Source organism: Elgaria multicarinata, chromosome 10 (assembly GCF_023053635.1).
Source record: "Elgaria multicarinata webbii isolate HBS135686 ecotype San Diego chromosome 10, rElgMul1.1.pri, whole genome shotgun sequence".
Classification (NCBI taxonomy): Eukaryota; Metazoa; Chordata; class Lepidosauria; order Squamata; family Anguidae; genus Elgaria; species Elgaria multicarinata.
This window is the reverse complement of record NC_086180.1, coordinates 72,453,582-72,476,004: the sequence shown is the minus strand read 5'-3', so window position 1 is coordinate 72,476,004 and position 22,423 is coordinate 72,453,582. Positions and strand designations below refer to the sequence as shown.

At 41.1% G+C, this 22,423-nt stretch overlaps 1 protein-coding gene across 4 annotated transcripts in view; it reads left to right on the top strand.

The window, feature by feature from the left end:
- Positions 1-22,423, top strand: part of PALLD (palladin, cytoskeletal associated protein) — a 275,860-nt gene that overhangs the window by 236,813 nt on the left and 16,624 nt on the right. For 3 of the 4 annotated variants that reach the window (XM_063136018.1, XM_063136021.1, XM_063136020.1), the window contains 5 exons: positions 1,687-1,822; positions 4,828-4,929; positions 7,330-7,377; positions 8,428-8,649; positions 16,738-16,887. In XM_063136018.1, coding sequence (XP_062992088.1) covers positions 1,687-1,822; positions 4,828-4,929; positions 7,330-7,377; positions 8,428-8,649; positions 16,738-16,887 — 658 coding nt within the window. The remainder of the gene's footprint in view (positions 1-1,686; positions 1,823-4,827; positions 4,930-7,329; positions 7,378-8,427; positions 8,650-16,737; positions 16,888-22,423) is intronic. The other variant, XM_063136019.1, reaches the window with a different exon arrangement.

Below are 22,423 nucleotides of genomic sequence, written 5' to 3'. Positions count from 1 at the left end.
TGTGGGCATTTGAAGGAAGCAAGGCATAAAGAACTTTTGTTTCTTCAGCCCCATTTAACCTTATTAAGTTCTATTCTGGAAGGGAATCTTGAGGGTAGGTCAAAGCCGGGCTGAACACAGCCTTCGTTCAGGGTGCTCTGAAGTCACTGCTTCTCAATAAGCTCAGGAAAGGTGATTGGTCTAAGCCAGCCTAGTGCCCTCCAGATGTGCTGGACTACAGATCCCATAATCTTCAGCCACCAAAGTCATAGACCATGCTGGCTGGGGGTGATGGGGGTTGCAGTCCAACACATCTGGGGGGCACCAGATTGGGGATGGCTGTCATATGCTGTGGAGATCAATGCTAGAGTTATCCAAGGTTAGTACAAAAACATGTACACATAACATCACTTTCTGTGACCTCCCTAAATGTAGTTCCCTATTTTCTGACACTTGAGCCTGTGCTTAGTTAAATTCTCCCCAAATTTAGAAGGACAGAAGCAGATCTTTGTCAAGATGCCCTCAAGTCCCATTTCTAATCCACATGTGCTATGGGCTATCCTGAATAAGCATTGACCAGGAATTTGACTTCAAGGGAAGTTTGGAAGCGCTCTGAAGGCTGGTGCAGTAGCCAGAAGGTCTGACCTGTTCTATCTTGATAAGTGGTTGCATCTGGAAAGGTTTATTTTCCATATGCTTTTTATCTGCTTCCATTTTCAAGCGATTGCTGCAGCTGCATGAAAGAGATTTTGTAAATGACAAGTGACTTACTGTCAATCTCAACGAAGCAGTCCGGTGATGCGTACGTTGTAGTGTGCTGGAGAGAGGGAAGGGCATGCCGGTTTCTTTACTCAGGCTCCCTCGGTAGGGCACGAGCCAGTGTTCTGCTGTTTTTGGCTTACCGACCTGGCGAGAGGCCTATGCACATAGTCTCTGCAGACTCTGCAGAATCCTCTTGTGCCATGCTTGAAAGGAGCCTCATAGTCGATTGAAATTCATGCAAGTTTACTTTTTAATGGGCGTACTTATTATTTTTGATACGTTTTGGATTCTATCCAGCAAGCACAATCCATGAAGTTCCGCTCTTCTGACCCCTCCAGCCTCTATATGATTCATATCGCATTAATTAATTTGTTACAGCAATGCTTGATGGATTGCGCCAGTGGCTTAAACCTGGTTTCCTTATTTTCCCTGTGATTTTTGTTGTTGTAATGATTGGCTAGTAAAATGGCTAGGGAAGAAGTTTTGAGGTTTATGTTAGATTCTATGAACTTTAGAAAGAACCGTATTGTACCATGGGGATCTCTCTAGATCGGGGACTCCAATGCTCCCCCAGATGCCACCTTACTCTGATGCTAGGCTGAGGTGCCCGCCAAGCTATTTTCCCCCTCTGCAAGTGAATGGAGCAATCCCTCCATTCACTTGTGTAGGGGAGGGAAAGTCCTACTGGGGGAGTTGAAGTCCACACCCCCCCAGGGATCCTTGGGGCAACAAGTTTCTTGATTGGGGGAGGAGAGTTTGACCTTATATGGTAGTAAATTCCATAAGTTAATTATGCATTGCATTATACCATTATATAATTATGAATAACACCATTTACTATTAATATTAAATGATAACACTCCCATTCAAATAATGGTTTCTGCAACTGCTGTCCCTATATATAGCATCCACAGTGTCTGTAAATGACCTGTGTTTTCTTTGCAGGGGATTTCCAAAGAAAACAGGCAGAACTGCCAGGATTGCATCTGATGAAGAAATTCAGGGCACAAAAGATGCTGTTATCCAGGACCTGGAAAGAAAGCTTCGTTTCAAGGAAGACCTGTTGAACAATGGCCAACCAGTATGTAATTGCAACATTCAAGGGGCGCATTAGGCATAGCGCTTGGAGCCGTGGTCTGAACTGTTTTCTTAATCTGTCTTGAATTTGGAAAGAATCCAAAGTTCTGACACTCACATGGACTTCAATTTTATATTACATTATGTTCTGTCTTATTCAATACAAAATAAGAATGGGGGAAATAATACAGACCTGGGTCCAAAGGTCCTTCTGCACAAGCCAATTTCCATACATAAATGTCTATAGACCTCTATTTGCTCCCTGAACATTCGCTCCAGATTGAGTGGCTTTTGAAAAGGGGAGGAATTGGCTTCTTTGCATTTCCTTTCCTCCACTTGTGCAGCAGGATCTTTGCATCCAAGCCATTGCGATTAGATCACACAAATGATACATCTGTCCCTTTATCTTGTCTCACGGCCATATCCAGTGCCTCGAGGTTTAAGGCTAAGGGATCATTATTTATTTATTTATTAATAATGATCTTGTCTCGAGGTTCAAGACTAAGGGATATTTATTTATTAAAACATTTGTATCCTGACCTATATCACTGGGATCCCTGGGAGGTATAGACATAAAATCAGAACAATGTAAAACAATAAATAATATACACAGCAAAAATGTATTAAATCATTAAATTTAAACCAGTAGAAAAAATGTAAAAGGAATGGAAACAATTCCAAACAATTAAAACTATGTGCAACCATGGAGAATTTAGCCCTCAAAGGCCTTGATAAAAAGCCATGTTTTAACTTAGTGCTGAAATGAAGCCAGCGCTAGTCGGGCCTCCAAGGGGAGGGTATTCCACAACCGGGGTGCCGCAACAGAGAAAGCCCTCTCCCACGTCCCACTATAATGTATGTCTCATGGAGGAGGCTCCTCCTACAGATCTCAAGTCTCAGGCAGGCATATATAGGGAGAGGCACTCCCTCAAGTATCAAGGTCCCAAGTCGTTTAGGGCTTTAAATGTCATTGCCAACCTCTTGAATTCCAACTGGAAATGTATAGGCAGCCAATGCAATTCTTTTAAGACTAGTGTTATATAATATTTATAATATTTATAAGATGTTCTGGTGAGCTGTCTAGTTGCTGCATTTTGCATTAGCTGCAACTTTTGAGTTGTTTTCAAGGGCAGCCCCATGTAGAGTGCTTTGCAGTAGTCTAATCGGGAAGTTACCAGCACATGGACTACTGTGGTTAGGTTGTCCCAACTTAAGCTTGAAATATGCATTGCCATCTTCCATTCATTTTTAATTGCCTTCTTATTCTTCAGCCACTTTGCTATCACTAGGGATGTATGGAAACTTAGCAGCTCACCAAAAGTTGCCTCATTTGCAGCTGTGAACACAAATGCAAATAGGAGAACATTTTTCAGAAACTTTCACAAAACTGATCATGTTAGAAAAATACAAAAGTGTGCACTCTAAAATGTGGGTTTTCAAAAAAATACGCGTTTTCACACATTTTTCCATGAGGGAAAGTGTGCAGTTTTGGAAAAAGTGCACAGAAATTGTATACTTTTCTCATTTGAAGTGTGCTCTTTTCCCTTTCGAACAAAAACAGGTGGCAAACAAAATCTGGTACAAGGCAAAGTGGAGTTCACAGAATTTAAACAAGCTTGAACATCCCTGTTTTTTTCTATCCGTATCTCTTTAACTCTGGTACTGAAACTATTAAGGGAATTCACCTAATGCTGCTAGCAGGGCTAAAAAATGAGGATGTATAGGTGATACAAAACACTTTTTTCCTTAACTTATGTATCCATTCCTGGTTACTTTTATTGGACCTGCTGGGAAGTTAAAGATTACTTCATATGTGTGTGTGTTTTAAAAAAGACCCTGTTCAACACTGTTACTATGGAGGTTGCAGGAGGAAGGCATGTCTGTTGTGAATGATACAAATTACATGAGTTATATAGCTAAGATACGGCTGCAGTCTAGAGTTTGCATGTAAGGACTATTGAGTGGGTTTCTAGGATGTTTGCCAGCAATGGGAAATCCATATATTCACTAACTTCTAAACCATGGCCATAATTTTTCCGCTGTAGTTAGTTATTCACCTGAATTTTCATATGGCTTTTAGTTCATACCTTTTATATTTTTGATGGATTGTTTTATAACAGGGAAAGAAAATTAATATTACATGGGCTACTTAGAACCGAATATTTTTTTTTGTATGGGCTACTTAAATCCATTTTTTCTTATGTCTCCTTTGGGGGTCGCCACTCATGTCTGGTAGTGCATATGTTCACAATTTTAAAAATAAAAATCAAGTAGGTTTGTTTTTGTTGTTGAGAAATACATTTTTTTTTTAAAAAAAAGTGAAGTGTAGAGTAAAGCACATCTAAGAGCAAAAAGTAAAAATTGTCAAAATGATATTTGTTTTTGTTAAGCACCAAAGCCAAGTAGACAGTATACAAAGGGAGAAATAATAGATTATCCCTTTCTGCAGGTCTGCAATGGGTTAGGTCTAGAGACTTTCTTCCTCTACCAGAAGAAATCTTCCTCCAACCTTTGGCTCCTGTCCATTGTAAAGATTTGTTAATGGTAGTGATGATGGCTTTGCAGTGTTGGGGTGGGCTCAGGTCCATGTCTCATCCAAAGGTGGATTCCTGCATTGAGCAGGGGGTTGGACTCAATGGCCTTGTAGGCCCTGTCAACTCTGCAATTCTCTGATTCTATGAGTGGGCTTCCCTTTTACAACCTAAAGCAGCCTTCTCTTAACCATCAACCATGCTTGCTGGGGCTGATGGAAGATGAAGTCCAAATCATCTGTTGGGCGCCAAGTTAGGAAAGACCGCTCTAAAAGTACAGTTGCTTTGGAGCTGTAATGATGAAGTGTGCTTCTAATTTCGTTCAGGGGAAAAATGTGCTTCAGTTAGTTGAAATAGCTAATTTGTTGCAGTTGTCGGAACTAGTTATTGAAACCACATAATTGATTTGTGTATAATGTGTAGTCTATATGCTCAACAGTAAATGATGCAAACATCTCTTTGTCTTTTTTTGGTTTAGAAGTTAACGTATGAGGAGAAAATGGCTCGCCGACTCCTAGGCGCTGACAGCGCTGCAACAGTCTTTAATATTCAAGAGCCGGAAGAAGAACTGGCGGGACAGGTGCTGCTTTGTAGCTTTCTGTTTGCATAATAAAACACCCATTTTCTTTCACTCAGTTCCCTCTGCACCTCTTTTATCTTTGTTTCTGAGGCCTGGTGAAGACAATGCGTTTTTGCAGAAAATGTGGAGTCATGCCTGACTGGATAATTAGCTTGTACTGTGGGCTGCTGTGGAGAGAGGGGTGCGTCATGCTTCCCTCCTCACATACTGGCTGCCTGAGTGGAGTTGGCTATACAAGGATTTGGACTGAAGGAAAAATAGGCCAGCCTGAGGGTTTACCTCAGGGGTGCAGTAACTCAGGCCTGGGATCCAAATCCAGCCCTCCTGGGTCTCCAGATGGCTTCAGCCCCTTTCCTCATGACCACTGATAATTTGGTGGTTTTCCAGTTCTTTTTAATTTTATTCCTCATTCTAAAAGGTTGAAATGCCTTTCTTAAGGCTTAGTTACTGATGGCAAGAGCTTTAACTTAAAATATGCTTGGGGAGGGGTTGTATTCCGGCCCCACCTGCTACTGGAATGTTGCTTCTGAGAGCTTCTCAAAATTGGAATTTGGCCCTCAGGCTGAAAGAGGTTCAACACCCCTGGTTTATCTAAGCAATCAAACTTGAGAGGTGCCCCAATTGTCTATAAATCTCGTAATAGCATGGTATCAAGTCCACACGTAATGATTGGGTGTGGATAGCCTTCATTGCAGCGGGATGCCCTTACTGTGGTTTGCCCTGCTTTACAAAAAAACAAAAGTGTGTGGATGTACACTCTGGTGCTGGAAAGGGAAAGTAGATAATCATCAAAGAACTATATTCTGTTTGCTTGTTTGTTTGTTTGTTTGTTTGTAATGCAGCAGTCTCCACAGCATGACACTGCTGAAGTGGGAGAGCAGATAGCAGTACTGGTGTTTGCCATTCTTTGGGCACGATGCCTTTCCTCCCACATGCGTAGCCCTGTGACCTGCTCAGCATTACTTGACTATGGGTAGCCTATATGTCAGGAGCCAAGGGCTGCTGAAATGGGAGTATGCGCAGGAAGGAATGGATTGTGCTATTAATGTTAACAAGCAATAGAAGCACTCCTGTGCTTCAGTAGTACAATAGGCTAGGGATACAATCAGCTTTTAAAACTTAAAATAATAAATCGATGGAGGTCCCAAGACTTGAAATATGAAAAACCCTTAACATAGGAAACAGGGATATAGATTCATTTGTTAAATCAACTAACATTGGTCAACTTAAAGTAGAAATGGAAGGCTTTATGGGGTGCCCAGATTCTTTCTGCTGGCTGAGATCTATTTGGGTCAGGGCAATTACATTTAATGATATAGACAGATGTGTGATTACTCTTATGTCTGCAAAAATGTGGTGTTATGAAATTTGGCCTGTGCAAGAGGATAGAGTCATATAAAATAAGGGTGATTTAGCTAAAGTCATGTGTAATATTTTAAGAGCAATTGTGATGCAGAATGCAGAGCTTCCCTGACCACAGGATAAGGTGGAAGAGCAATTTCAACATCTGCTCCAATTCTACTTCACTGTCTGAAAACAAAATGCAGTCACTGTATCATGAGATGCTTTTGTGCGATTTTCTGTAAGTAATTTGCAGATGTTCAGAAGTGAAACAAAAAGTAATTTTTTAAAAAAAGCCAGCCAAGCCATTTTTTATGTTTTGTTGAAATAGGTAATCTGACCAGTCATTGATTGAATGATTGATGGATTGCACTTCTAAACTGCCCCAATACCCAAAGTTCTCTGGCTTGTGTACAATAAATATATTATGAAAGTAAAATACAAATAATAAGCAATGAATAAAAGCAGTACATAATAAAACCAAGATAAAGCCAGCAACAAAGAGTAAAAAAACCTACAGCACATAAAACTAAAGTAAAAACAGCAGCAATATAAAAGTGCAGTGATCTAAAACAGGGGTGAGTAACATGCAGCCCCACAGTGCAGCCCCTGTCCTCCCCTCACCAAACAAAATGGTGTCCATAGCTTCTATGAAGTGCCAAAAGCAGAAAAATTATCTTGTTTGTTTGTTCTTAGCTACGGGTGCCATTTTGTAATTATTTTATTTTATTTATTTATTTCCCATTTTTGGCACTCACAGGGGGAAGGTTGCAGCCCACAATGATGTTCATGGGTGAAAATGGCCCCTGGACTTCCTAAAGTTGCCTACCCTGAATCTAAAAGCACTAAAAACTGTATTGAAAATGCCTGGGAAAATAAAAAGCTCTTCAGTTAGCGCTAGAAAGACCATAACGCAGCTGCTAGGCGAGTCTCTCTGGGGAGGTGCCACCACTGGGAAGGTCCTTTTACCTATGTAGTAAATTCTGAGAAAAGAATTCTCTGTGATAGCCTTCTTATGCATCTTATTTCCAGCATCCATCTTCTTTTGTGCCTTTACAGGGAACTGGCTCTGATGTTTCTGTAGTGACTCCAGAGGATGTTCAAAAGGTTTCGCATTTCTTCTTCTTTCTTGGTGTGCTGTCCTCTGACCTCTTACTGTCTTTTCCTTTTCTGGCTTTTGAAAGCTGCTTCCAGAAATTAACAATTGATCTCTTTCTTTGTTGTGCATAATTCTTTAACATTTATAATATTTTAAAGCTTTGTTGTGATGTATAGTAAACTCCCTGTGGCTACAGCAGTTCTTGCAAGGGAGGCTTTTTTGTTGTGTGAAAACCATGATGTCTAGCAAAGTTCTTTGCTATTTCCATCTGTAATTCATATGAAATGGAAGCCACCAATTGCACTATAAAAGTTAACTATGTAGCAGCTCTATGAATCTGAAGAGACAGTCATCTGTAGTACCAGCAATATGGTAAGTACAGTTACCATATCCTGTGCTTTTCCCCTGCTAGACAATGGTAACACTGAAGTTATGGTATGAGGCTCAAGTCTCCAGATGACCCCTTCTTCACGCAGTAGAATCTTCATGCAGTGCATTTTCAAGTGTCTTCCACAGGGATGTGGAGCATGTGGCCCTCCAAATGTTATTGGGCTGCAATTTCCATCAGCCCTAGCCAACAGACCCTATTCTTATGCATGATGGGAGTTGCAGTCCAGTAACTTCTGGAGCACCACATGTTTTTCACCCCCTGGTCTACCACATGGTTTCTATCTGTTTCTGCCTATTGCTTACCTGTGTTTTCAAGAAAAAACTAATTCAAGTGCAGGATTTGGGAAGTTAGGGAGTTGGCAATGTGTGGGAGAAATTTTAGACTACTTGAAATTCAATTTGACATCTTATTGTGTGTGCCCATAGTTTCGTAAGAAACTTATTTGGGACAGAAATTTTAATATTTTGTTTCATATAATGCACTTTCCACCTTTATATGCAGTTATGATGGATTTTGAGATATATATATATATATATATATATATATATATATATATTATGGACAATGGAGTTCATTATATTTCTGTCAGTATGGACAATGGAGTTCATTATAATTCCTATCAGATAAAGCTGGGGACTAACTTGTTCTTTTTTTGTTTGTTTGATAGGAATATAAAGTCTCCAGCTTTGAGCAGAGACTGATCAGTGAGATTGAATTTCGGCTAGAGCGATCTCCTGTAGAAGAGTCTGACGATGAGGTGGAGCATGGAGAAGATGCCCTCAATAACAGCGTGGCACCGTATTTTGAGATGAAGCTGAAACATTACAAGATATTCGAAGGGATGCCAGTGACCTTTACATGCAGAGTGTCTGGAAATCCAGCCCCAAAGGTGAGAGTAACAAGACCTCTTTGGAGCCATGCACAAAGCATCCATGCACAAAGCATCCATGGGCCGTAACCCCTACAGTGGCATGTGCCATTCCTCTTTGGGAGATTTGGTCAAATGCATTTCTCGTGCTTTTCCAGTTTTCTTAGAATGGGTCCAATTCATACAACCTCTTGGGTGTTTGATAGGTAAATTTGAGCATAGGTCCCCATTCAGCTCAAGAATAATTTAACTGTTTGCAAGCCAGCCTATGAAGCTTTCCTCAGAGCTCCATGGAACTGAACAATGTGGCATAACAAGGGATTCAGATCTGTTAGGATTTTGTTTTGGAGCTCCCACTTCATCCCGGTTAGAACTAACCACCCAAGATCTCTTATGTAAAGTATAGAACAGCTGTCCCCAACCTGGCTCCCTCTAGATATGCTGGACTACAACTCCCAGCATACTGCAACCAGTTGGGGGATGCTGAGTTGGAAGGCTGGTGCATAAACTCAGACAAGTTGGGGATAAAGGAATAAAATGCTTCTATCCTAATCTCACACAACATGCTTCACTTGTAGTTCATTTCAGCCATGCTTCATGTACACAGCAAAACAAAATAAACTAACAGGCCCCTAACTCCAGGCCCCTAAACCCCCAACTGATGACCAGGACTCGGAAGCATAGGCTAGAGGCTGGTCGTCACCAAGGAGTGATACATGCTCCTACTTCACACAGTTTTGTTTCTTCTTCTTGAAGGATCACAAATCAGGGCAGTTTATAGCAAAAGTCCTCATGTCTCAACATAAACCTCTTTGTTGCAAACAGCCCCATGTTGGGGGACATATTATGCACAACTAGAAAAGCCCATATAAGGGATCATAACAGACTTCAGTCACATGCATGGAGCGTGATACGATGTCATTGTTACATAACATTCTGACCTCTTAACATATATATTGCTTTCTCCTGTAAATATCCTGCTGGAACTTTCATAGAGTGCCTAATCAAGCCTATGGATTTGGGATTTTCTCTCCTGTAGGCTTTTATTGGCATCAACCAGGTTCACAGCAATGGACAGCTACAGCTAGAATCACAAGCCCAGGCAAAAGCACAGTGGCCAAAGACTCTTCGGGCTGCTATCATGGTCCTGGGAGCAATCACATCTCTTTTCCAAGACTGCCTCTGTTCCAAGAATTTCTCGGTCTAGGAACCGGAGCCAATTATTCTCCTTAGGTTGCCCCAAATATCAAAACCAACAGTCTTCTGTATTGGAGGAATGTTGCATGTGTGTCCCATTATCTCTCCTTTTAGCATACTTGTTGAGAACGGATTGCCATAGAGCTAGCCATCCTCTTCGTGCCTACAGCTTTGATGTCTTCCTAGCTAGTACAGTCCATTCAGCTGTTGGCCTCTCTAAAGGAACAAGGCAAAGCTACTGATGCTGCCTTTCCACGATCACTGGTAGGCACACCAGTGGGAGGCTGTGGTCAAGTCAGAGACCATATTATATGTGATGTAGAGGTCAACGTGCATCATTAAGCATCCGTGTCTTCAAAATGTTAACTAAATGACATCACCATGCTTATTTTAACTTCCTTGTTCCTATAATTGGTTGGTTTTACCTTTAGCCTGAGGTCACTGTGCAACATAATGTTTTGGCACAATGTTACTGCTAATGGATCAATTAACAGCATCCCTGGTTCTTGTCAGGTCTTGTTCCCAGATTCAGTTTTGGATAACATGTGAATAACCAGTTCTGTTGCAAGATGCCCCACACACACCAGTCTGCATTCATGAAGTCATTTCAGGAAGTGATTTTATGTCTTCCAAATGATACATGGGTACTACTGAGGGACTTCTGGCGGTTTGTGCCTATCTCTCTTTTTTAAAATGGAAAAATATTTTAACTTTTCAACATAACGTCACAACAAAACTGTCAATGCAAGGCACTTGACCATATACACAAAAGGTACATTGCTGTAGGAGAAAAGACAGATTACAGAATTGAGTAGGGAACCAAAGCCATTTACCCCAATAGATTTTTGCACAAGAGGGGAAAGGATAAATCTTTCAAAATTCTGTGAGATTCGTTGGAGTTGAAATGAATGGATGGCACAATCACACAAAGCAGGCACTTCCTTTTACCATTATCATTTCATTTCTAATTAGGGAATGAAATATAATGGTGCACATATTGGCTTGGATCCTAACTAAGACTCTTGAATGGAAGGATCCTGCTCACAGAAGGGGGGAGGCCATTTTCATCAAGTCCTCCATCACCCTGCTGCAGCACTCATGTACCAATTCCAGGGATTCCCCAGCCCTCTGAAACAGATTTTCAGGAGCACGGGAAGCTGCAGGGGTAAGGGAGAATCCATGAAAGCGACCTCCCCACTTCTGCTGTCAGGGACCATGAACAGAATTCCACTCAAACAACAGTCCTGCCCATCAGAGCAAACTCAAGATTCAGGCCATTGAAAATATGTACAGATTTTAACATTAATCAATGTCTCAATTTTGGAAAATCCAGAATGTGATACAGAGGTGCAAATCCTATTTTTCCATGTGTCTCAAGTCTCACTATGAACATTTTAATATTCACATGCATCTGTATGTATGCACATGCAGGGGAAATCATATCAAAGGGTGAAATTTAGACTTTGAAGACCTTGAATTTCAGAATTTTTCAGTGTAGTTTTCTACATGTTAAAGTGAGAATCCATATTTTCTCCAAAATTCACTTCAATTCAATTAAGTGTTCTGTAGTTAATAAAGTTTTTAGAAGTTTTAATGGTAATACTTCTAAAAATGCAATCTTTTACTGCATTTATATCCTACTTTTTTCCACCAAGGACCTCAAGGTGGTATACATAATCCTCCTCTTCTTCCTTTTATTCTCACAACAACCCCATGAGGTAGGTTAGGATGAGAGTCTGTAACTGGCCCAAAGTCACCCAGTGGGCTTCCATGACTGAGTGGGGAACAGAACCCAGATCTCCCAACTCCAGGTCCGACACTTTAGCCACTACACCACACATTACATAAAGGCAGCATGTGGCAGTGATATGGGGTAATGGTATCTTCCCTGCAGAATGTCATTTGACCATATTTAGCTTTTGTCCCAGATGAAGGAATTGGCAGTTACATATTAATGATCACGCAACAGAATTAAAAGTTTTTAAAAAACATCCTTGGAAGCAGTTTGCTGCTTTATAGTCATGTTAATCTAGGACACCAGGTATATACATCTTAATGTATCCATACTTGCTTAATTCCTGGCAAGCTGCCTGATTCTGTAATGAAAGAAGTGTGTTATAAAATAATTACTGGCTCTTCCAAGACTAACATCTGTCAGGTAACATTATGACATCTGTGAAGCCTGCAAGTTCAAACTTATTTTTACAGTTATGCCTTTGCTAAGACCTAGAGGTTTATAAACGATAACGTAACTTTTTATTTGAAATATAAGAGTTGAGTTAGCATATGAGAACACATTAACAAGCCTTTTGTTGGCAACATAGATATTTTGCAATCCTGCACATAACATGCTTTTGAAAGAGAGATAACTGACTACTGGGAAAAATTCAATCATTGCACTGGCACGCAGCCTTTGTTAAGATTTGAGACCCTTACATGGTCATGGGTATCCCAATAAATATTCCTACTTGAATAGAGTTTGTAAGCATTTAAAGGTGTACCCTTATTTTCTGCATCTAAGTAACAAACAGGTGGTTTTCAAGCATCAGGAAAGATGAAGTAGTTGGCAGAATTAGCTGTTGAAATCTTATAATAACTTCAGATCATCTCTGCTCTTTTTTGTTTGTAAATGTAATTATACAACAACATTCCTCCAGAGTGGTTGATTGCCTTAAACCTAGGGCTCATCTACACCAAGCAGGATATTCCACTATGAAAGCGGTATATAAAAGGCAGGAGCTTTATAGTAGTACTGAAGTTCACTGACAACTGTTGGGGCCCATTGACACATACCATATACTGTACCTCTTTCATACCACTTTCATAGTGTTATATCCTGCTTGGTGTAGATGTGTCATGGGCCCCAACAATTGTCAGTGCACTTCAGTACCACTATAAAGCAGTTATATCTCGCTTTCATAGTGGAATATCCTGCTTGGTGTAGATGAGCCCCTAGTTGCTTGATGATTCCAGATAACTTGAGAATGAACAAGTTCTCTTCAGCATGCCTTGTTCTCCCACTCCACAAAAGCTCTTTCACTAGCATCTATCACACACACATACACACACACACACACACTTCCCCATGGCTAAAGATCTTCCTGTGAATTTTCCCTGCACAGCCTCTTCATCCATGAACATCTGACACAACCAGTTAAGAGTGCAGCCCTGTAACTTCATTCAGACAATTTCCCATTCAAAGAGGTAACAAATGCTAAGAGAGGATTCCTTGGTTTGTCAGGTCGACTGGGGTCCACATGGATCTAGTACAGTGAAAAATCCTGCTTCACTTTCTCCTACCAGTGATTAATAACCCCAATTTTAAACATATGTGCTTTTGCTGTATCTTCCTGCAGTGTATAACAACATGTTCTGTGACGGGGAGTTGTTGAAGAAGTTAGTTACTTCCCTCTTTAATTATTTATACTTGATGATGTTACAAGTCTTATGACTGGTTCAAAATTCAAACAAATGTAACTTTGTATATATAGTGGATAAGAGGAAAAATTGTTTACAGGGCCTGTCCAGTCCTTTCTAAATTAAAGCAGCTTTTCTTTCTATATTTCATAGTTATTGGTAACATTTCAAAGTAATCATAAACAGTAAATGTATTCTTCACTTATAAACCAATGTGCAGATGTTAGTCTCAATGCAAACGAATCCCGGGCAGCAATATCTGGTGACGAAACCATTGCAGAGAAGGACAGTAAGGAACATTCACTGATGGTTAAAGTCTGAAAGTGTAGTCCCCTTTTTTGTGCAGACATTCTCATTTAACCTAACTGTACAGAAGCCTGGCATCACACATAGCAACATAGTTTTTATGAGAGGCACAAAATATTTACTTTAAAAAGTGTCAGTGTCTCTACCACTGACTTCTGGTCAACATATAAACAGGGCATTACGTGAGCCCTGTTCAGATGACTAGCGTATGTATTTAATGAATTCATTGGGGAGAAGTGGGATCAGGGCATCGTGCCCCCCCTACCCCCCCCCCCAACCTACACGCATTTTGTAGATTATTGGAACAAGCCCTTTGCTCATACAAAATCTACACACTGTTGGGAACCTTGGAAAAAGCAGGATCTTGGATTGTGCAGATAAGCCTGTTTTGACTTTCTGTTAACTTGCATAGGTCAGGTGCACGGCCTGCCGAAACGATTCTCCGCCAGCAAATGCATTCAGTATTCATCCATTGGTTGTATGAACAAGGTTTGAATTTCTCCACCTAAAGGTGTTGAACTAAAGGAGCTCAACTGTTTGTAATATCTGCTAGGTGGGAATTGAAGCAAATATGACTTATTCTGATGCCCAGATAAAAACTACAGGCAGTATCTAATATTAGTCCTACTTAGATTAGGTACATTGAAACAAATCGGACTTAATTTAGTCAGTTAGTAATAACCACAATCATTTAACAAGTGGGATGGCATGCTGCATCAGCAGGATCATTGCTAAACTGAGCATAGGCGCATAAGAAGCAGACTCATACTGAGTCAAAGCACTGGCCCATTTATTTATTTATTACATTTATATCCCGCCTTTTTTCCTCCAAGGAACCCAAGGCGGCGTACATAATCCTCCTCCTCTCCATGTTAGCCTCACAACAACAACCCTGTGAGGTAGGTTAGGCTGAGAGTCTGTGACTGGCCCAAAGTCACCCAGTGGGTTTCCATGGCTGAGTGGGGACTAGAATCCGGATCTCCTGACTCCCAGTCCACCTCCTTAGCCACTACACCACACTGGTTCTCATTTAGCACAAGCATTCCAGCGTTTCCACCTTCCAAATGTTTTGAGGTATCTCCCCCAACGTTCCAGTTTCTTGGTCATGCTGACTGGAGTTTATGGCAATTGTAGTCCATCATATCCTGGGGGTACTAGGTTGAGAAAGGCTGGCCTATGCTGACTGGCCACGGTATCCAGGATTTCAGACAGGGGTGTTTTCCTCATCCTGCCTGGAGATGACAGGAATTAAACCTGGGACCTTTTTCATGCAAAGTATGTGCTTTAACACTTAGCTACATCCCCCTTCCAATATACCCAGTTTCATTTCCACCCAGGCTGGTCCTTGTCTTCTTGTATGTTGCTGAAACGAGATAGAGGGGAACAGCAAGGGCACGTGCACTTCCAGGGTCTGATTAAATCTTGACTGTAAAGCTGAACTGTGGTTCTAAACAGAAATGTAACGAAAACTAAGAAGCAAACCTTGCTGCGTTGTAATTTGACGCCAATTTAAGTAATGATTTTTGTTTGCTATAAACATAAGAGTTGCTGTGGATACTCAGGGTTGACTCTTACTGCATAAAATGCCCTGCGGAAGCCACATTTGAAAAATGGTGCTTTAAGACTTCAAGGATAAGCGATAGATGTTTATTTTTGGTTTTAGCCGTGCTTGTGGATCTTTGCACACTGTTTGATGTTCCCCCTTGCTTAAAAATAAATCCATAAATTCACAAAAGTATTGCTGAAAAAGCAGTGGCAAAACACGCTCATATATTCACTGTTGGTGGGAAATGTCCTAGGATACAAAGATATTATGCAAGGGCAAATGCACATATTAAAAATGTAAACGGTATTAAGTGCTCTTTGACGCAATGACAATCTCGTTGGTGTTACAGACAAGGAGCTGGTTGTCCTCCTTTTAGTAGAAGCAAAGTTCCAAATTGCACCAAGATGGAAAAATAAAAATCCTCCTACTATCCAAGGATAGTATGATAAGAAATGGGGAATATTAACTATGGATAAGATTTCACATCAGTTAAAAGATACAGCTAATCCAGAATTTAACTATCATGTGATAGAAAGATGGTGCCTTGTTCTAAATGTAATTGACACGTGTAATTGGAAAGACAAAAGGCCACTCAGATTCTCTTCGATAATACTTCACTGATTAGAGTGTGCGTGTTTCTGTATGGGTGTTACTGAATCCCTTTATAACAAAGGATTTGTTGTACTACTTATAACTACTCTATATTCTTATTTTATTCCTTGAAGCTTATTTAGTATATACTGTGTTATGCTAAAATGAGAATCACAAAAGATGGAACTGTTATTTGTTTAAAATGTTATTTTAAAAATCTAAAATAAATCTATTAACATGCATAGGATTGGACTCTTAATTTCAGATTTGAAACTCGGCTAAATACAAAATAGAGTTGTCATGAACTAACAGGATTCTTGTTTCTGTATAAACATTGTTCTGTTCAGTAAGAGTGTTGGTGTTTTATGTTCTGTATATGGTTCTTAGGTTTCAGTTCCTTTCTGCATATCTTACAAAACCCACAAGTTTAGTTAGATCCAAAGTTACCCTTTTGAATGCAGACAGTATCCCCTGTCTGGAGAGCGCTAGGTTAGAAAATTGCACAAATGTGCAAGGATGTTCTTCCCCTCGTGCAAGCAGTTGTGTGGGAACTGCTATATAGCACATGCAAACTCTTCCCTGGCATTCTACAAGTCCTTGTACAAGTTCATGAACAATTATTTCCTAGTGTTCACAGATCTTTGGACCCAACAGAATGCAATAGCATTCAAGTTCAGTTCCTTGCAACAAGATTGGACCACTCACCCACTTAGCCCCCGCACCCTACACAATCCAGACCCCCCAGTGTGCCACATATAAACAGATGCCCCACTCACTGTTAGGCACATGAAAAGCAATAGCTGCACATTTTAAGCATTTAATCTATCATGTACAATAGAAGGAGAGGTGGGGATTTCTTCCAGATTCCTCTTTTATCCTCTAAAGATGAGAACTCGAACCATAAACCCACAGCCAGGCACTTTTTGCACTGGGTGTCTTTTGTTCCTGGCATTATTATGTCATTGTCAACAGTTGATACAGGTTCACACTCAGTTTGCAAATTTTAACTGTACTGGCCTTCCTTGTTGGCTGTGCTTTCTTTTGGGATACAGATCTATTGGTTCAAAGACGGGAAGCAAATCTCTAAGAGGAGCGAACACTACAGGATGCAAAGAGAACCTGACGGGACCTGCTCTCTCCACACCGCAGCCTCCGCCCTGGATGATGATGGGAATTACACTATCATGGCTGCCAACCCACAGGTAAACCAAGCCTTGGCTCCAGAATAAATGTGCTCCTGGGCACAGATCTTTGTAAGCATTTGCAATCTGACTTTAAGGTAACGTAATTGACGGATGATGTCATTTTTGAGCAAGTCATACTTAAAGATTTTGTGTTCATCTCATACAAGTAGGGTGGGAGCAGTCCATGTTGCCAAGTTGAGAAGATGGTGCCGTTGGGAGATAGTTAAAAAAAAATGTTTTTCATTGTGCTTCTGAGCACCTGCCATTATATTGGTGTTCTTAGGCAACCTTGATGGGACCCCATATGGAAATGCATCCTAACTCAACTAAACACTGATGATTTATGCAAATTTCCCTCCTGATTACCTTTGGGTGGAATGATAAATTATGAGAAAACTTAGATGCCTGCCCCCAAATGGCAACACCGTGTTGAGTTCTCCACCTCCCCATAGTAAAACCTCCCCCATGTTCTGATGCCCTTTTGAGTGTTTCCACCCGACATGCGATTGTGTTGATGATGGAACATGAGGTAAGGTTTACTACTTAGTGCAGAGGGAATGGAAGAACTCAACAGACTGTGGGCACCAGGATAAGCTGTGTAATTTTGTCACGGGTTTTAATCTAAATCAGCCTGCCTTATATGATGCCCAAGGAAAATAATTTAATGTAGATGGTTCTCATTTACCATTTTTATTCTTATTTATCATTCCTAACACATGTAGTTGCATTAAAACCTTAAGTCAACATGTGCTTTTCCATATAAGGAAAGATTTCAGAAACAAGGGTGGGCAACTGCAGAAAGTCTGGGGGGGCACGTTTGCCCCCTGAACACCCCCCTTGCAAGCCACACTCCTTTCTGAAAAAACAAAACAAAACCATATCAGTTTGCCCCCCCCCACACACATACACTCCCTACTATGCCATCAAATTAGGAGTGAGAAAAAATGCAATTTTAAAGAAAAATTGTATAGGCAGTAAGCCTATATGCACCAGTTGCTGGGGAACATGGGTAGGAGGGTGCTGTTGCACCATGTCCTGCTTTGTTGGTCCCTGGCTGACAGCTGGTTGGCCACGGTGTGAACAGAGTTCCTGACTAGATGGAGCAGGGCGCTTCCTATGTTCTTATGATATGTAGAAGGGTGCCTTCTCTGTGGGCAGATACCTGGAGCTCACAGGAGCCTTCATTTAATCAATGGACCTTTTCAGACATTAATGATAAACTACAATCTGGTGTTATGTGAATGAGGCTCCAGCTCATGTGCTCCTCTGCCCTCTCTCTTCCCCTGGCAAGGCTATAAGTATAGATTGGGAAACTTCCGTTTTCATTTTTAAATTTACCAGAGTTCCTTGTTAGGACTGAGCTTGGGGCTGGGGGCTCTCGTTAGTTTTAAACTATGGTTATTTTGAAAAAGCCAGGATCAGGAACTACAGTTTGTTTTGGGCTTGTTTGAACTGACCATAGCATAACCAACCAAACAAGCAAGAATCAAGCTATAGATTATGATCCTGGCTTGTTCACTAATCAGAGTTTAAACTAACCAAAGCTCCCCCAAGTTCAGTCATAACCAGGTAATCTGATTAGTTTAAAAGCAGAAGCAAAAGTTTCTTATCTCCTTCTCATGGCCAGGCCAGAAAGGACAGGGGGAACAAAATACATTACATCTGAACTGGCACCATTTCTTGCAGTGTAGTAGTGTACCCTGACAAAGTTTGGGAATTACTACTGTTTATACAGGAAATTATCTCTGACCATACCATTAATTTATTTAGAAATAACATTTGTACTTTATCGTTTCCCAAAATTTGGGATATCGAGTCGGGTTCTATATGTTTTGCACATCTTGCAATAGAAAGCATTGACAGCTTTGGAGCTTTGCAGGAATGGAACCATTCTGGTTAAGTAGCCTAGCAACATTCATAACAGACTACAACACTCTTATAGAGGATAAACTGTGTCTTAGCAATAGAGCTTATTATTTGAAAATGTAATCCTACTTGCCATTTTAGGTTTGGCGATATTTGGGGTGATATCCCAATGTTTCATTCAATAGACTGTTATATTGGATTTTTTTTAATGTATTGCAGAAATGGATGGCTAAAAATTGAAGTGGTGGTAACATTCAGGCTGTAATCCTTTATTCCTTTACATAGGAATAATTCACATTCCATTGGATTTCCTTCTGACTAAGCAGGCATAGGATTAGGCTGTTGTTATTTTAAACCAGGGGTAGGCAACTTACAGCCCTCCAGATATTTTGGCCCTTCAATTCCAGTCCTCTGTCACCACTGGCTATGCTGGGTAGGACGGATGGGAGTTGTAGGCCAAAACATCTGAAGGGTCACATGCCTTATCATACTTTCTATGTTCACTCTTAAGAGTGGTAATGAATGTACTCATAAAAGACATCCTTGAATCCTTATTCTAAAGCAGGGCTGGGAAGCTCTTTTGCTGTCAAAGGCCACATTCCACTGGGAGTCATTTGTTGGTGGACATGTGCCAGATAGGAGCAGATAGTTCAAAGCCATTAAGGGGTGAAGCCAGAGAGCTGAACGTGGGCAGGACCACCCTTTTCTCTTTTTTATGCCATCCCATTTTCTCTCTCATTCTCTCTTTCTTCCACTGTCTTCTCTCTCTCCTCCCTTTTCTGCTTCACTGAGTGGGCTGCTTGGAGAGGTACAGATACCTCTCGCCAAAGAGTCGAACAAATGGCTTGCCGAGGGCTTTTGTAATGAGAACAAGGGCCACCGGTTACCCACTGCTGCCGTAGCCTAGTGGAGGTGTCAAGACTGCTACCTCGGCATAACGTGCTCTAAAGGCCTCTTTCTTTCTAGGGGATTAAATTTCAGCATTTCTTTTATTGGATGTGGTTTAAGTCCTGGGGTTGAGCAACATGCAAACAAGCTAAATTTTACCTTGTGGCACTCTGTAGTGCTTCTATAACCATTTGTGCAGCATTTTCTGGCATGCTATATTTTTCATTCTTATTGCAATTACCCTAACAATCTTGCCAGGAATATTGGCTGAACTCCAGCAAACACTTCCTGTTGATGAACTACACTAGTGCATGTGCAAGAGGGTGTTTCTCTCTCTCTCTCCCTCTCTCTCTTTTCTTTGTAACTTTGGGGAGTTTGTAACATATATGACAATGTAGGCAATAGTGTGGGTTGTTTTTTTGAGATGCATCCCTCTGTGTATGCAGATAGTCATGGCCAGTGACTCTATCCACCGTGCTGAACCCTTCCTTGATCTGAGTATTTTGAAAGGTCTGTGGACTAGGGGTGTGCACGGACCCCCCGCTTTGGCCCGCTCCGCTCCGCCCATAGTCCACTCCTCTTCGCCGCAGAGCTCTGTCTCCGAATCGGAGCTCCGCAGTGGAGGGGAGTGGCGCCAGGTAAGGCCCCCTCCCTCCTCTCCCTTACCTGTATCCGTCTGTGGTCCCTCGGCTTCTTCAATTGAGCCCGTGGCTCAACCAGGAGTGCGGCCTAGACTTCCTGGTTGAGCCGCGGGCTCAATTGAAGAAGCCGAGGGACCACGGACGGACGCAGGTAAGGGAGAGGAGGGAGGGGGGGTTACCGGGCCCTGCCGCTGTCGCCACATGGGCGACAGCGGCAGGGCCCGGTAAACCCCACTTACCTTTCTTGCGGAGCTCTGGATCGAGGCGAAGGATCCGCCTTCACCTCGATCCTCTTCGCAACGCTCCACCGGCCCCCCAATCCTCTTCGCCTCCGCTTTAATTCGCCGGTCCGATTAGAAGCGGAGCACATCCCTACTGTGGACCACTTGGATATATGATAGCGTAAATATGCCTTTTTAAATCCTACCACCAGACATCTGTTGATGATTTACCGTGCAAACCTATACATTTGTACTCAGAAGTTAGTCCCATTGATTTTGGTGGGACTTACTCCCAGGTAAGTGCGCATAGGATTGCAGCTTTAGGAACATAGAAGGTTGCCTTATACCAAGTCAGTCCATTGGTCCAACTAGCCTTGTAGTGTCTACACTGACTGGCAGTGGTTCTCCAGGGTTGCGGGCTGGAGTTTTTTCCAACACCACCCGGAGATGCCATGGATTGAACCTGGGACCTTCTGCATGCAAAGCATGTGCTCTACCAGCCTTAACCACCAATCATTGTTTTAAGCAATGAAAGTAATTCTGTGTTAAAATTTAAATTAAAAGCATTCTGCTTTAATTCTTCTTTGGCTATAGGACAAAGGCTGCTTGATTTATGTATTTCTGTTGGAAAATAACCAAAGAAAACTCTGGATATGAATCTGGAAGTTTATTTTATTATGCAACAAAGAAGAGCATTTTCGTGGTTCATCCAGTCATTTATATTCTCTCGTCACTGTATCATTTCCAAATAAACACAATTATGTCTCCTGGCATTAGTGTAGTTCCACTGTGCTTTTAAGAGTGCATCAGAGACTAAGGGCCGCAGTGGATTAATGCATGAGCTTTTCACACCAGAAGACGTAGATTCCAATTGCCTTACATCATCATCAAATGGAAATAAGCAGGCTTTGTAATCCTAAACAGTAATGGAAGTGTGTCCATAGGCCTCAAAGCTAGTACAGATGTGCGCTGGTATAACACATGAATAAAAGAGGGTGTTTGAGTGAAGATTTAAGTAGGCTGATAATGAGCTGTCAAACTTAATCATTGTAATAGTCATAGTAAAAAGGCATTTTCAAATAGTGTAATATTAACCTTGCCAACCTGAACCCCAATGCATTGATGACATTTCTGTTCAGTCCCTTAGGCCTTCTGATATTTTATTTATTTACAATATTTATGCAATACTTTTGCAGATGAGTGCTTTCAGGTCAGTGATAATAATAATAATAATAATAATAATTTTATAACAAAAATAAAGCAACATAAATGCTAAGGAACAAATACAATGCAATGATCACAGCCAACAATATATAAACCTAGTCCGCACAGTGTTTTAAAAAGACGCAATGGAAATAGACCTGTGGAGGGTATTCCATGCCTCATTAATACTGACTTGCAATCCCAAAAAGATGGTGCTTGGAGCAAATTTCATTGGATGAATTTAAATACCAGGGGGATCATTTTTGCTTATATCCTTGATGAAGGTAATAAATTTAGCAGAAGTGAGTGCACTCATCTTTTGCTAGTTAGTGCTAATTTATAGAGATGAACAAAGTAGAGATCTAAAGATTCAAGATGTTTCTGCACTCAGTAAAAACACACACACACAAAACCTTTATTTCAGAACTCATTTCCAGACCATAGGCAGTAATTTACCTTAACACTGGGGTTCAGTGATTGAAATCGGCCAGGAAAATAGGAGCATGGGCTTCTACCTTTGGTCTTGACTATGAATCAGTAGCCAGCTCTTTAGAGGTTTACTTATTAAGGTAGCAACATGAATCGGATTCAAATGGGCATAATTTCATCGTGCAAACATTTCTGCACGCATTTGTTATTCATGTTCATGCAGCCATAAGCATGAAGATGCTTGTTATTCTAAAAGCGGTTTCACAAGTGCTATAGAACGCTGACCACCTGTGGGATGAAATGGAT